The following is a 17,142-nucleotide window of genomic DNA, read 5'->3' on the forward strand; positions in this document are numbered from 1 at the left end:
AGCCCAGTATAATGTGAAGAAATAGAAGTAGCCTAGTATAATGTGAAGAAATAGAAGTAGCCCAGTATAATGTGAAGAAATAGAAGTAGCCCAGTATAATGTGAAGAAATAGAAGTAGCCCAGTATAATGTGAAGAAATAGAAGTAGCCTAGTATAATGTGAAGAAATAGAAGTAGCCCTGTATAATGTGAAGAAATAGAAGTAGCCCAGTATAATGTGAAGAAATAGAAGTAGCCCAGTATAATGTGAAGAAATAGAAGTAGCCCAGTATAATGTGAAGAAATAGAAGTAGCCTAGTATAATGTGAATAAATAGAAGTAGCCTAGTATAATGTGAATAAATAGAAGTAGCCTAGTATAATGTGAAGAAATAGAAGTAGCCTAGTATAATGTGAAGAAATAGAAGTAGCCTAGTATAATGTGAAGAAATAGAAGTAGCCTAGTATAATGTGAAGAAATAGAAGTAGCCTAGTATAATGTGAAGAAATAGAAGTAGCCTAGTATAATGTGAAGAAACAGAAGTAGCCCAGTATAATGTGAAGAAATAGAAGTAGCCTAGTATAATGTGAAGAAATAGAAGTAGCCTAGTATAATGTGAAGAAATAGAAGTAGCCCAGTATAATGTGAAGAAATAGAAGTAGCCCAGTATAATGTGAAGAAATAGAAGTAGCCCAGTATAATGTGAAGAAATAGAAGTAGCCCAGTATAATGTAAAGAAATAGAAGTAGCCCAGTATAATGTAAAGAAATAGAAGTAGCCCAGTATAATGTGAAGAAATAGAAGTAGCCCAGTATAATGTGAAGAAATAGAAGTAGCCCAGTATAATGTGAAGAAATAGAAGTAGCCCAGTATAATGTGAAGAAATAGAAGTAGCCCAGTATAATGTGAAGAAATAGAAGTAGCCCAGTATAATGTGAAGAAATAGAAGTAGCCTAGTATAATGTGAAGAAATAGCCTAATAGTTTATTTTTAATGCTAAATGTTCTCGTCTGTTGCGTCAGCCTCGTTGCGTAAAACAGGATTTTTTTTTGATGCTAGTGGATGTATTCATTTGGGATCTATCGCATCCCCACAACTGTCCCAGACTATGTTTGGAATATTTATTTCACGCACAGAATAGAATAGGTCAACTTTTGTACTATGGGGGATAGTAGATTGACAAGCTAGTGCTGTTAGTTACTACTCATCTCATTGGCTGACGAAAAGATAATGTGAGAAAGACCCCATCACGTGATGGAGAGCCATGTGAGTGAGGGAGAGCCATGTGAGTGAGGGAGAGCCGTGAGAGTGATGGAGAGCCATGTGAGTGAGAGGTGACCCAATCACGTGATGGAGAGCTATGTGAGTGAGAGCTATGTGAGTGAGAGGTGACCCAATCATGTGATGGAGAGCCTTGTGAGTGAGAAAGACCCCATCACGTGATGGAGAGCCTTGTGAGTGAGAGGTGACCCCATCACGTGATGGAGAGCCTTGTGAGTGAGAGGTGACCCCATCATGTGATGGAGAGCCTTGTGAGTGAGAAAGACCCCATCACGTGATGGAGAGCCATGTGAGTGAGAGGTGACCCCATCATGTGATGGAGAGCTATGTGAGTGAGAGTTGACCCCATCACGTGATGGAGAGCCTTGTGAGTGAGAAAGACCCCATCACGTGATTGAGAGCCATGTGAGTGAGAGTGATGGAGAGCCTTGTGAGTGAGAAAGACCCCATCACGTGATGGAGAGCCATGTGAGTGAGAGTGATGGAGAGCCTTGTGAGTGAGAAAGACCCCATCACGTGATGGAGAGCCATGTGAGTGAGAGGTGATTCAGCTGGTTATCATAATGATGACCACCGGCCACAAAAGGCATGGATTTCTTTAGGGGTGTTATGGCCACAACAAATGGGATGCCGCCAGAAAATGATGAGGCATTATCAAGTGCTTGTCAAATTGTCAAATTGTCAGTGAGAGACTGATGAAGTGTGAAGTGTGTACAGCCTGTGCAAAAACAAAGCAGAACTCATGCCTTTTCAAGCAAATTTTTTCAAATCATGATTAGAGTCGCACCATGCAGCCTTACAATGTATTAAAAATCTAAACATATCAGCCCAACGTTTATAGAACAACTAAAGTTACATTACGAACTCTAAATTAAGCATTTAGGAGTACCTCCCTCAAATCATTTGAAGAAAGGATCATTTATATTTTATTCAGTATTTTGTTCAATTTTATTCTTCAGACTATAAAATAATATAAAATTATGCCATGGAATTCTAAGCAAATCTAGCATGCTAAATAAACTAGTGTAATCTAGAGCCATATGCCATAGCCAGATCAGGACCTAAAATAAGGACAATTCAGAGTATGCTATTCTGTTCTTCTGAAATAAACTACATTTTCTTCATATCGTGCTTCCTTAGACCTGTCTAAAATGGATTTATTGGGATGGTGTAGACTATATAACATGGATTTATTAGGCTTTTTTCATATTGTAGATGTTACAAAGGTCTGGATCAGTGGCTTTTAGACTGTATGTGTGGAAGACCTGGATATGCTAACTATGTTGATTAACCTGGAGATGCTGACTATGTTGATTAACCTGGAGATGCTAACTATGTTGATTAACCTGGAGATGCTAACTATGTTGATTAACCTGGAGATGCTAACTATGTTGATTAACCTGGAGATGCTAACTATGTTGATTAACCTGGAGATGCTAACTATGTTGATTAACCTGGAGATGCTAACTATGTTGATTAACCTGGAGATGCTAACTATGTTGATTAACCTGGAGATGCTAACTATGTTGATTAACCTGGAGATGCTAACTATGTTGATTAACCTGGAGATGCTAACTATGTTGATTAACCTGGAGATGCTAACTATGTTGATTAACCTGGAGATGCTAACTATGGTGATTAACCTGGAGATGCTAACTATGTTGATTAACCTGGAGATGCTAACTATGTTGATTAACCTGGAGATGCTAACTATGGTGATTAACCTGGAGATGCTAACTATGTTGATTAACCTGGAGATGCTAACTATGTTGATTAACCTGGAGATGCTAACTATGGTGATTAACCTGGAGATGCTAACTATGTTGATTAACCTGGAGATGCTAACTATGTTGATTAACCTGGAGATGCTAACTATGTTGATTAACCTGGAGATGCTAACTATGTTGATTAACCTGGAGATGCTAACTATGTTGATTAACCTGGAGATGCTAACTATGTTGATTAACCTGGAGATGCTAACTATGTTGATTAACCTGGAGATGCTAACTATGTTGATTAACCTGGAGATGCTAACTATGTTGATTAACCTGGAGATGCTAACTATGTTGATTAACCTGGAGATGCTAACTATGTTGATTAACCTGGAGATGCTAACTATGTTGATTAACCTGGATATGCTAACTGTGTTGATTAACCTGGAGATGCTAACTATGTTGATTAACCTGGAGATGCTAACTATGTTGATTAACCTGGAGATGCTAACTATGTTGATTAACCTGGAGATGCTAACTATGTTGATTAACCTGGAGATGCTAACTATGTTGATTAACCTGGAGATGCTAACTATGTTGATTAACCTGGAGATGCTAACTATGTTGATTAACCTGGAGATGCTAACTATGTTGATTAACGGTAAGTTACCGTAAAACTGGCAGTTATTCTGCTTGATAATCACCGGCTGACCAAATGTCCTGACTGCCACACAGCCTTTCTCTCACACACAAAATAATCCTATGGTTTTTAATAAATAATAATAATAATGTTGTTGTTTTTTTGAGGGGGGGGGAGTGGTCTTTTCTTGTTTGTTTTCATGTTTGTTTTCATGTTTGTTTTCATGATGACTTTTCCAGCTCTCCGGTTCTGAAACCTTTCTTCTTCATGCATTCAAAGTCTCAGCTGAAGGTAAAGTCATCGCAATGTTACTCCTCATTGATACTGATCAGATGAATTGATCGATTTGCTGGTGTATTAATTAATGGGTTGATCTATTGATCGAAGCGGATCATGTATTTACGGTTAGTGTAGATTGAATGGTTTTATTTAGTGGCCGATAGACTTCAACTGATTTGATTCATTGGTTGATGTGTTAATTCATTGTTTATCGATGACATCACTGCAGGTGGACGTGCACATTGGTGGAGAGCACGCCGAGACGCACACTGGGGCGGAGTCAGACTCTGAGGCTCCGCCCCCAGCGGAGGAGAAAGCTGTACCTGTCGCAGGTACGCCATCACCTGGTCTCCACACAACCCCCCCCAGTCCTCTACACACTACTCAACCCCCAGTCCTCTACACACTACTCAACCCCCCAGTCCTCTACACACTACTCAACCCCCCCAGTCCTCTACACACTACTCCCCCTCAACTCCCCCCAGTCCTCTACACACTACTCAACCCCCCAGTCCTCTACACACTACTCAACCCCCCAGTCCTCTACACACTACTCAACCCCCCAGTCCTCTACACACTACTCAACCCCCCAGTCCTCTACACACTACACAACCAACCCCCAGTCCTCTACACACAACCCCCCAGTCCTCTACACACTACTCAACCCCCCAGTCCTCTACACACTACTCAACCCCCCAGTCCTCTACACACTACTCAACCCCCCAGTCAGTCCTCTACACACTACTCAACTCCCCCAGTCCTCTACACACTACTCAACTCCCCCAGTCCTCTACACACTACTCAACTCCCCCCAGTCCTCTACACACTACTCAACCCTCCCAGGCCTCTACACACACCCTACTCAACCCCCAGTCCTCTACACACTACTCAACCCCCAGTCCTCTACACACTACTCAACCCCCCAGTCCTCTACACACTACTCAACCCCCCAGTCCTCTACACACTACTCAACCCCCCCAGTCCTCTACACACTACTCAACCCCCCAGTCCTCTACACACTACTCAACCCCCCAGTCCTCTACACACTACTCAACCCCCCAGTCCTCAACACACTACTCAACCCCCAGTCCTCTACACACTACTCAACTCCCCCAGTCCTCTACACACTACTCAACCCCCCAGTCCTCTACACACTACTCAACCCCCAGTCCTCTACACACTACTCAACCCCCCAGTCCTCTACACACTACTCAACTCCCCCAGTCCTCTACACACTACTCAACTCCCCCAGTCCTCTACACACTACTCAACCCCCCAGTCCTCTACACACTACTTAAACCCCCCAGTCCTCTACACACTACTCAACTCCCCAGTCCTCTACACACTACTCAACCCCCCAGTCCTCTACACACTACTCAACCCCCCAGTCCTCTACACACTACTCAACCCCCCAGTCCTCTACACACTACTCAACCCCCCAGTCCTCTACACACTACTCAACCCCCCCAGTCCTCTACACACTACTCAACCCCCCCAGTCCTCTACACACTACTCAACCCCCCCAGTCCTCTACACACTACTCTCATGAATGAACTCCCCAGAGAGACAGAACTAATAGATGACCTACCCCTCTGTAGATAGGAACACTCTGGTTCCTCCATGAATGAAGAGAGAGGCAGAACTAATAGATTACCTACTCAACCCCCCTTCTGTAGATAGGAACCCCCTGGTTCCTCTGTGAATGAAGAGAGAGGCAGAACTAATAGATTACCTACCCCTCTGTAGATAGGAACACTCTGGTTCCTCCATGAATGAAGAGAGAGACAGAACTAATAGATGACCTACCCCTCTGTAGATAGGAACACTCTGGTTCCTCCATGAATGAAGAGAGAGGCAGAAGTAATAGATTACCTACCTAACGCTGGTCTGACCCTTCTCCCGTTCCTGCTCATCTTTCCTTCTCTCACTGTTCTCTCTCTCTCTGTCCAGATCTGCCCAGTGGTCCCCACTCCTACAGGCTGGAGGAGTTGGCCTACACCAGGAGTGGAGACAAGGGAGACTCTAGTAACATCGGTAAGACTCACTGTACAAAAACTGTATAGTACAGCTGGAGGATGTGTCCTGTATAGTACAGCTGGAGGATGTCTCGTGTCCTGTATAGTACAGCTGGAGGATGTCTCGTGTCCTGTATAGTACAGCTGGAGGATGTCTCGTGTCCTGTATAGTACAGCTGGAGGATGTGTCCTGTATAGTACAGCTGGAGGATGTGTCCTGTATAGTACAGCTGGAGGATGTGTCCTGTATAGTACAGCTGGAGGATGTGTCCTGTATAGTACAGCTGGAGGATGTGTCCTGTATAGTACAGCTGGAGGATGTGTCCTGTATAGTACAGCTGGAGGTGTGATTAATGGTCTCTCCCCCCTCAGGTGTGATATTAATGGTCTCTCTCCCCCCTCAGGTGTGATATTAATGGTCTCTCTCCCCCCTCAGGTGTGATATTAATGGTCTCTCTCCCCCCTCAGGTGTGATATTAATGGTCTCTCTCCCCCCTCAGGTGTGATATTAATGGTCTCTCCCCCTCAGGTGTGATATTAATGGTCTCTCTCCCCTCAGGTGTGATATTAATGGTCTCTCTCCCCCCTCAGGTGTGATATTAATGGTCTCTCTCCCCCTCAGGTGTGATATTAATGGTCTCTCCCCCTCAATTAATGGTCTCTCCCCCCTCAGGTGTGATATTAATGGTATCTCTCCCCTCAGGTGTGATATTAATGGTATCTCTCCCCTCAGGTGTGATATTAATGGTCTCTCTCCCCCTCAGGTGTGATATTAATGGTCTCTCCCCTCAGGTGTGATATTAATGGTCTCTCTCCCCCTCAGGTGTGATATTAATGGTCTCTCTCCCCTCAGGTGTGATATTAATGGTCTCTCTCCCCCTCAGGTGTGATATTAATGGTCTCTCTCCCCCTCAGGTGTGATTAATGGTCTCTCCCCCCTCAGGTGTGATTAATGGTCTCTCTCCCCCTCAGGTGTGATTAATGGTCTCTCTCCCCTCAGGTGTGATATTAATGGTCTCTCTCCCTCAGGTGTGATTAATGGTCTCTAATGGTCCCCCTCAGGTGTGATTAATGGTCTCTCTCCCCTCAGGTGTGATTAATGGTCTCTCTTCCCCTCAGGTGTGATATTAATGGTCTCTCCCCCCTCAGGTGTGATATTAATGGTCTCTCTCCCCTCAGGTGTGATATTAATGGTCTCTCTCCCCCTCAGGTGTGATATTAATGGATATTCTCTCCCCCTCAGGTGTGATATTAATGGTCTCTCCCCTCAGGTGTGATATTAATGGTCTCTCTCCCCCTCAGGTGTGATTAATGGTCTCTCTCCCCCCTCAGGTGATGATTAATGGTCTCTCTCTCCCCTCAGGTGTGATATTAATGGTATCTCTCCCCTCAGGTGTGATATTAATGGTCTCCTCTCTCTCCCTCAGGTGTGATATTAATGGTCTCTCTTCCCCCTCAGGTGTGATTAATGGTCTCTCTCCCCTCAGGTGTGATTAATGGTCTCTCCCCCTCAGGTGTGATATTAATGGTCTCTCCCCCTCAGGTGTGATTAATGGTCTCTCCCCTCAGGTGTGATATTAATGGTATCTCTCCCCCTCAGGTGTGATATTAATGGTCTCTCCCCTCAGGTGTGATTTTAATGGTCTCTCCCTCAGGTGTGATATTAATGGTCTCTCTCTATGGTCTCCCTCAGGTGTGATATTAATGGTCTCTCTCCCCTCAGGTGTGATATTCCCCCTCAGGTGTGATGGTATCTCTCCCCTCAGGTGTGATATTAATGGTCTCTCTCCCCTCAGGTGTGATATTAATGGTCTCTCTCCCCTCAGGTGTGATATTAATGGTCTCTCTCCCCCCTCAGGTGTGATATTAATGGTCTCTCTCCCCCTCAGGTGTGATATTAATGGTATCTCTCCCCTCAGGTGTGATATTAATGGTCTCTCTCCCCTCAGGTGTGATATTAATGGTCTCTCTCCCCTCAGGTGTGATATTAATGGTCTCTCTCCCCTCAGGTGTGATATTAATGGTCTCTCTCCCCTCAGGTGTGATATTAATGGTCTCTCCCCTCAGGTGTGATATTAATGGTCTCTCTCCCCTCAGGTGTGATATTAATGGTCTCTCTCCCCTCAGGTGTGATATTAATGGTCTCTCTCCCCTCAGGTGTGATATTAATGGTCTCTCTCCCCTCAGGTGTGATATTAATGGTCTCTCTCCCCTCAGGTGTGATATTAATGGTCTCTCTCCCCCTCAGGTGTGATATTAATGGTCTCTCTCCCCCCTCAGGTGTGATATTAATGGTCTCTCTCCCCCTCAGGTGTGATATTAATGGTCTCTCCCCCTCAGGTGTGATATTAATGGTCTCTCCCCCTCAGGTGTGATATTAATGGTCTCTCTCCCCCTCAGGTGTGATATTAATGGTCTCTCTCCCCCCTCAGGTGTGATATCGCGCCACCCCCTTTACTTCCCCTACCTGAAGAAACACCTGACGGAAACAGTGGTGGGGGAATATTTCCATCACCTCATACAGCCAGACACACATGATGCTGTCACACGGTAGGACTGGGGGGGGTGACCATGGTATTACTGGAGACTGGGGGGATGACCATGGTATTACTGGAGACTGGGGGGATGACCATGGAATTACTGGAGACTGGGGGGATGACCATGGTATTACTGGAGACTGGGGGGATGACCATGGAATTACTGGAGACTGGGGGGATGACCATGGAATTACTGGAGACTGGGGGGATGACCATGGAATTACTGGAGACTGGGGGGATGACCATGGAATTACTGGAGACTGGGGGGATGACCATGGAATTACTGGAGACTGGGGGATGACCATGGAATTACTGGAGACTGGGGGATGACCATGGTATTACTGGAGACTGGGGGATGACCATGGTATTACTGGAGACTGGGGGGATGACCATGGAATTACTGGAGACTGGGGGGATGACCATGGAATTACTGGAGACTGGGGGGATGACCATGGAATTACTGGAGACTGGGGGGATGACCATGGAATTACTGGAGACTGGGGGGATGACCATGGAATTACTGGAGACTGGGGGGATGACCATGGAATTACTGGAGACTGGGGGGATGACCATGGAATTACTGGAGACTGGGGGGATGACCATGGAATTACTGGAGACTGGGGGGATGACCATGGAATTACTGGAGACTGGGGGGATGACCATGGTATTACTGGAGACTGGGGGGATGACCATGGTATTACTGGAGACCGGGGGGATGACCATGGAATTACTGGATGGGGGATTACTGGAGACTGGGGGATGACCATGGAATTACTGGAGACTGGGGGGATGACCATGGTATTACTGGAGACTGGGGGGATGACCATGGAATTACTGGAGACTGGGGGGATGACCATGGAATTACTGGAGACTGGGGGGATGACCATGGTATTACTGGAGACTGGGGGGATGACCATGGTATTACTGGAGACTGGGGGGATGACCATGGAATTACTGGAGACTGGGGGGATGACCATGGAATTACTGGAGACTGGGGGGATGACCATGGAATTACTGGAGACTGGGGGATGACCATGGAATTACTGGAGACTGGGGGATGACCATGGAATTACTGGAGACTGGGGGGATGACCATGGAATTACTGGAGACTGGGGGATGACCATGGTATTACTGGAGACTGGGGGGATGACCATGGTATTACTGGAGACTGGGGGGATGACCATGGTATTACTGGAGACTGGGGGATGACCATGGTATTACTGGAGACTGGGGGATGACCATGGTATTACTGGAGACTGGGGGATGACCATGGTATTACTGGAGACTGGGGGATGACCATGGTATTACTGGAGACTGGGGGATGACCATGGTATTACTGGAGACTGGGGGATGACCATGGTATTACTGGAGACTGGGGGATGACCATGGTATTACTGGAGACTGGGGGATGACCATGGAATTACTGGAGACTGGGGGATGACCATGGAATTACTGGAGACTGGGGGATGACCATGGAATTACTGGAGACTGGGGGATGACCATGGTATTACTGGAGACTGGGGGATGACCATGGAATTACTGGAGACTGGGGGATGACCATGGTATTACTGGAGACTGGGGGATGACCATGGTATTACTGGAGACTGGGGGATGACCATGGAATTACTGGAGACTGGGGGATGACCATGGTATTACTGGAGACTGGGGGGATGACCATGGAATTACTGGAGACTGGGGGATGACCATGGTATTACTGGAGACTGGGGGATGACCATGGAATTACTGGAGACTGGGGGATGACCATGGAATTACTGGAGACTGGGGGGATGACCATGGAATTACTGGAGACTGGGGGATGACCATGGAATTACTGGAGACTGGGGGATGACCATGGAATTACTGGAGACTGGGGGATGACCATGGAATTACTGGAGACTGGGGGATGACCATGGTATTACTGGAGACTGGGGGATGACCATGGTATTACTGGAGACTGGGGGATGACCATGGTATTACTGGAGACTGGGGGATGACCATGGTATTGGAGACTGGGGGATGACCATGGTATTACTGGAGACTGGGGGGATGACCATGGTATTACTGGAGACTGGGGGGATGACCATGGTATTACTGGAGACTGGGGGGATGACCATGGAATTACTGGAGACTGGGGGGATGACCATGGTATTACTGGAGACTGGGGGGATGACCATGGTATTACTGGAGACTGGGGGGATGACCATGGAATTACTGGAGACTGGGGGATGACCATGGTATTACTGGAGACTGGGGGGATGACCATGGAATTACTGGAGACTGGGGGATGACCATGGTATTACTGGAGACTGGGGGGATGACCATGGTATTACTGGAGACTGGGGGGATGACCATGGTATTACTGGAGACTGGGGGATGACCATGGTATTACTGGAGACTGGGGGGATGACCATGGAATTACTGGAGACTGGGGGGATGACCATGGTATTACTGGAGACTGGGGGGATGACCATGGTATTACTGGAGACTGGGGGATGACCATGGTATTACTGGAGACTGGGGGATGACCATGGTATTACTGGAGACTGGGGGATGACCATGGTATTACTGGAGACTGGGGGATGACCATGGTATTACTGGAGACTGGGGGATGACCATGGTATTACTGGAGACTGGGGGATGACCATGGTATTACTGGAGACTGGGGGATGACCATGGTATTACTGGAGACTGGGGGATGACCATGGTATTACTGGAGACTGGGGGATGACCATGGTATTACTGGAGACTGGGGGATGACCATGGTATTACTGGAGACTGGGGGATGACCATGGTATTACTGGAGACTGGGGGATGACCATGGTATTACTGGAGACTGGTATTACTGGAGACTGAGGGGATGACCATGGTATTACTGGGATGACCATGGTATTACTGGAGACTGCTGGGATGACCATGGTATTACTGGAGACTGGGGGATGACCATGGAATTACTGGAGACTGGGGGATGACCATGGTATTACTGGAGACTGGGGGATGACCATGGTATTACTGGAGACTGAGGGGGGATGACCATGGTATTACTGGAGAGAGGGGGATGACCATGGTATTACTGGAGAGAGGGGGGATGACCATGGAATTACTGGAGACTGGGGGATGACCATGGTATTACTGGAGAGAGGGGGATGACCATGGTATTACTGGAGACTGGGGGATGACCATGGTATTACTGGAGACTGGGGGATGACCATGGTATTACTGGAGACTGGGGGATGACCATGGTATTACTGGAGACTGGGGGGATGACCATGGTATTACTGGAGACTGGGGGGATGACCATGGTATTACTGGAGACTGGGGGATGACCATGGTATTACTGGAGACTGGGGGGATGACCATGGTATTACTGGAGACTGGGGGGATGACCATGGTATTACTGGAGACTGGGGGGATGACCATGGTATTACTGGAGACTGGGGGGATGACCATGGTATTACTGGAGACTGGGGGGATGACCATGGTATTACTGGAGACTGGGGGGATGACCATGGTATTACTGGAGACTGGGGGGATGACCATGGTATTACTGGAGACTGGGGGGATGACCATGGTATTACTGGAGACTGGGGGGATGACCATGGAATTACTGGAGACTGGGGGATGACCATGGTATTACTGGAGACTGGGGGGATGACCATGGTATTACTGGAGACTGGGGGATGACCATGGTATTACTGGAGACTGGGGGATGACCATGGTATTACTGGAGACTGGGGGGATGACCATGGTATTTGGAGACTGGGATGACCATGGTATTACTGGGAGAGGGGGATGACCATGGTATTACTGGAGACTGGGGGATGACCATGGTATTACTGGAGACTGGGGGATGACCATGGTATTACTGGAGACTGGGGGGATGACCATGGTATTACTGGAGACTGGGGGATGACCATGGTATTACTGGAGACTGGGGGGATGACCATGGTATTACTGGAGACTGGGGGGATGACCATGGTATTACTGGAGAGAGGGGGATGACCATGGTATTACTGGAGACTGGGGGATGACCATGGTATTACTGGAGACTGGGGGATGACCATGGTATTACTGGAGAGGGGGATGACCATGGTATTACTGGAGACTGGGGGGGATGACCATGGTATTACTGGAGAGAGGAGGGGTGACCATGGTATTACTGGAGAGAGGAGGGGTGACCATGGTATTACTGGAGAGAGGGGGGATGACCATGGTATTACTGGAGACTGGGGGATGACCATGGTATTACTGGAGACTGGAGGGGTGACCATGGTATTACTGGAGAGTGGGGGGTGACCATGGTATTACTGGAGACTGGGGGGTGACCATGGTATTACTGGAGACTGGGGGGTGACCATGGTATTACTGGAGACTGGGGGGTGACCATGGTATTACTGGAGAGAGGGGGTGACCATGGTATTACTGGAGACTGGGGGGATGACCATGGTATTACTGGAGACTGGGGGATGACCATGGTATTACTGGAGACTGGGGGATGACCATGGTATTACTGGAGACTGGGGGATGACCATGGTATTACTGGAGACTGGGGGATGACCATGGAATTACTGGAGACTGGGGGATGACCATGGTATTACTGGAGACTGGGGGATGACCATGGTATTACTGGAGACTGGGGGATGACCATGGTATTACTGGAGACTGGGGGATGACCATGGTATTACTGGAGACTGGGGGATGACCATGGTATTACTGGAGACTGGGGGATGACCATGGTATTACTGGAGACTGGGGGGTGACCATGGTATTACTGGAGACTGGGGGATGACCATGGTATTACTGGAGACTGGGGGATGACCATGGTATTACTGGAGAGGGGGGATGACCATGGTATTATGGAATTACTGGAGACTGGGGGATGACCATGGTATTACTGGAGACTGGGGGATGACCATGGTATTACTGGAGACTGGGGGATGACCATGGTATTACTGGAGACTGGGGGATGACCATGGTATTACTGGAGACTGGGGGATGACCATGGTATTACTGGAGACTGGGGGATGACCATGGTATTACTGGAGACTGGGGGGATGACCATGGTATTACTGGAGAGAGGGGGGATGACCATGGTATTACTGGAGAGGGGGATGACCATGGTATTACTGGAGACTGGGGGGGATGACCATGGTATTACTGGAGACTGGGGGATGACCATGGTATTACTGGAGAGAGGAGGGGTGACCATGGTATTACTGGAGAGAGGGGGGTGACCATGGTATTACTGGAGACTGGGGGGATGACCATGGTATTACTGGAGAGAGGGGGGATGACCATGGTATTACTGGAGACTGGGGGGATGACCATGGTATTACTGGAGACTGGGGGATGACCATGGTATTACTGGAGACTGGGGGATGACCATGGTATTACTGGAGAGACTGGGGGATGACCATGGTATTACTGGAGACTGGGGGATGACCATGGTATTACTGGAGACTGGGGGGATGACCATGGTATTACTGGAGACTGGGGGGTGACCATGGTATTACTGGAGAGGGGGGGATGACCATGGTATTACTGGAGACTGGGGGATGACCATGGTATTACTGGGAGACATGGTATTACTGGGGGATGACCATGGTATTACTGGAGAGGGGGATGACCATGGTATTACTGGAGAGAGGGGGGATGACCATGGTATTACTGGAGAGAGGGGGATGACCATGGTATTACTGGAGAGAGGGGGATGACCATGGTATTACTGGAGACTGGGGGGATGACCATGGTATTACTGGAGACTGGGGGGTGACCATGGTATTACTGGAGAGAGGGGGGATGACCATGGTATTACTGGAGAGGGGGATGACCATGGTATTACTGGAGAGATGGGGGTGACCATGGTATTACTGGAGAGAGGGGGGGTAAGCATGGTATTACTGGAGAGAGGGGGGTGACCATGGTATTACTGGAGAGAGGGGGTAAGCATGGTATTACTGGAGAGAGGGGGTGACCATGGTATTACTGGAGAGAGGGGGGATGACCATGGTATTACTGGAGACTGGGGGATGACCATGGTATTACTGGAGAGAGAGGGGGGGGATGACCATGGTATTACTGGAGAGAGGGGGGGTGACCATGGTATTACTGGAGAGAGAGGGGGGGACGACGTCTCCTGTCGCCATGGTAATTTAACAGGCAGCAGATGTGTTTTAATGAGCCTCCACACCAAGGGATCAGTCTAGGGTGGAGTCCCAAATCATTCCCTATTCCCTATGTAGTGCACCATGACCCAATGGGTCCTCTTCAACAGAAGTACACTATATAGGGAATAGGTTGCCTTTTGGGACTGTTTCCTAATGCATCTAACCACAGCTCCACGTCTGACAGTGATTATGCTAACAAGAGCGTGTGTGTGTGTGTGTGTGTGTGTGTGTGTGTGTGTGTGTGTGTGTGTGTGTGTGTGTGTGTGTGTGTGTGTGTGTGTGTGTGTGTTCTTACCTTCTCTCCTCTCCTGTAGTTATGTGTTACCAGGGATTCATGCTCTCAACTTCGTCCTGCAAAGCTCTCTGGGAGGCGGTGGGGTGGCATCGATACGCTGTGACCCTCAGGTAATACACACACACACACAAACACACACCATAACCCCTCACCTCTTTTCCCGTATCCCACAACCCCCTACTCCTTTCTCTCCTCTGTCCCTTTCCCCCGATTCCTCTCACCTTCTACCCATCACCTCTGACCTCTTAGGCCCACACTTCCCTCCTTCCTCACCTCCCTCCGTCTATCCTAATTCCCCCTTTCTTTTCTCTTTAAACCCTTCCCCATTTCACTCCTACCTTCCCCCCTCTTGTACCCCCTCCCCCTCTCTGTCAGACCCCAGGCGGTGGCGACAGCAGCCCTGTGAAGCATTTTATTGGCCCAGTAGAACATCAAAGGGTTAAACACACATGCAGACACACACACACACACACACACACACACACACACACACACACACGCACACACAGGCACAGACACACGTTGTTTAGTCTATCAGTAAAGGGTGAAGTCTTAGTGAGATTTCTGCTAACCCATGAACATAATTTAGTCCTGTAAGGCTTACAGTATAAAGGGTTTACATCTCTCTCTCTCTCTTCCTCTCTGCTTTAGGGTAAAGCCTATGGTCAGATGCTGCTGGACCTCAAACTGACCGGCTTACCAGACCTCAAGTCTCTGGTCGACTGAGACGGGGAGAGAGAGAAAGACAGAGAGAGAGAGAGAGAGAGAGAGAGAGAGAACAAATATATGAAGAAATATAGAGATGTATTGTTTGTCAATGGAGAATTCTCATGATATATCCTGGCTACATACAATTGATTCAGGACTGGAAGAGAGGGCAGCATTATCTCCGTGTGTCTCAAATGCACCCTATTCCCTATGTAGTGCACTACTTTAGACCAGAACCCTATGGAACCCTATTCCCTATGTAGTGCACTACTTTAGACCAGAACCCTATGGAACCCTATTCCCTATGTAGTGCACTACTTTTGATGTTCTGTATCATTAAACTATGTGTCTATCTTACTGCTGGGACTCGGATCCGTTTGTGAAGATAATGCTCTGTATCATTAAACTATGTGTCTATCTTATTGTGCATTTGGACAGACCACCACTACACTGACAGGAAGGAAGATACTGATGCTATATACCTTCTTCCTACTTCCTGTTGAAGGAGGATTCTGTTCCTTCTGGTTACATTACATTTAAGTCATTTAGCAGACGCTCTTATCCAGAGCGACTTACAAATTGGTGCATTCACCTTATGACATCCAGTGGAACAGTCACTTTACAATAGTGCATCTAAATCTTAAAAGGGGGGGGGGAGGGGTGAGAAGGATTACTTACCCTATCCTAGGTATTCCTTAAAGAGGTGGGGTTTCAGGTGACTCCGGAAGGTGGTGATTGACTCCGCTGTCCTGGCGTCGTGAGGGAGTTTGTTCCACCATTGGGGGGCCAGAGCAGCGAACAGTTTTGACTGGGCTGAGCGGGAACTGTACTTCCTCAGTGGTAGGGAGGCGAGCAGGCCAGAGGTGGATGAACGCAGTGCCCTTGTTTGGGTGTAGAGCCTGATCAGAGCCTGGAGGTACTGAGGTGCCGTTCCCCTCACAGCTCCGTAGGCAAGCACCATGGTCTTGTAGCGGATGCGAGCTTCAACTGGAAGCCAGTGGAGAGAGCGGAGGAGCGGGGTGACGTGAGAGAACTTGGGAAGGTTGAACACCAGACGGGCTGCGGCGTTCTGGATGAGTTGTAGGGGTTTAATGGCACAGGCAGGGAGCCCAGCCAACAGCGAGTTGCAGTAATCCAGACGGGAGATGACAAGTGCCTGGATTAGGACCTGCGCCGCTTCCTGTGTGAGGCAGGGTCGTACTCTGCGGATGTTGTAGAGCATGAACCTACAGGAACGGGCCACCGCCTTGATGTTAGTTGAGAACGACAGGGTGTTGTCCAGGATCACACCAAGGTTCTTAGCGCTCTGGGAGGAGGACACAATGGGTAAAGGGTTCACTTCCTGTTGAAGGAGGATTCTGTTCCTTCTGGCCCACTTCCTGTTGAAGGAGGATTCTGTTCCTTCTGGCCCACTTCCTGTTGAAGGAGGATTCTGTTCTTTCTGGCTCACTTCCTGTTGAAGGAGGATTCTGTTTCTTCTGGCTCACTTCCTGTTGAAGGAGGATTCTGTTCTTTCTGGCTCACTTCCTGTTG

The 17,142-nt window shown here is 48.1% G+C and overlaps 1 protein-coding gene and 1 long non-coding RNA gene across 2 annotated transcripts in view; one reads left to right on the forward strand and one right to left on the reverse strand.

Annotated features, from left to right (window-relative positions):
- lratb.1 (lecithin retinol acyltransferase b, tandem duplicate 1) overlaps positions 1 to 15,966 on the forward strand; it is a 60,364-nt gene extending 44,398 nt beyond the window's left edge. Inside the window, exons 12-17 of the mRNA XM_052459067.1 lie at positions 3,851 to 3,902; positions 4,120 to 4,222; positions 5,841 to 5,924; positions 8,338 to 8,455; positions 14,921 to 15,011; positions 15,553 to 15,966. Coding sequence (XP_052315027.1) covers positions 3,851 to 3,902; positions 4,120 to 4,222; positions 5,841 to 5,924; positions 8,338 to 8,455; positions 14,921 to 15,011; positions 15,553 to 15,627 — 523 coding nt within the window. The 3' untranslated portion in view covers positions 15,628 to 15,966. The remainder of the gene's footprint in view (positions 1 to 3,850; positions 3,903 to 4,119; positions 4,223 to 5,840; positions 5,925 to 8,337; positions 8,456 to 14,920; positions 15,012 to 15,552) is intronic.
- On the reverse strand, positions 1,936 to 3,843 carry LOC127906630 (uncharacterized). Its single transcript, XR_008062144.1, has 3 exons — positions 3,551 to 3,843; positions 2,984 to 3,064; positions 1,936 to 2,875 (listed from the first exon to the last, which is right to left on the reverse strand). It is a non-coding gene; the product is annotated as an uncharacterized LOC127906630 (long non-coding RNA).
- Positions 15,967 to 17,142: the final 1,176 nt, after the last annotated feature.

The sequence above is a fragment of the Oncorhynchus keta genome, chromosome 13 (assembly GCF_023373465.1).
Source record: "Oncorhynchus keta strain PuntledgeMale-10-30-2019 chromosome 13, Oket_V2, whole genome shotgun sequence".
Lineage (NCBI taxonomy): Eukaryota > Metazoa > Chordata > Actinopteri > Salmoniformes > Salmonidae > Oncorhynchus > Oncorhynchus keta.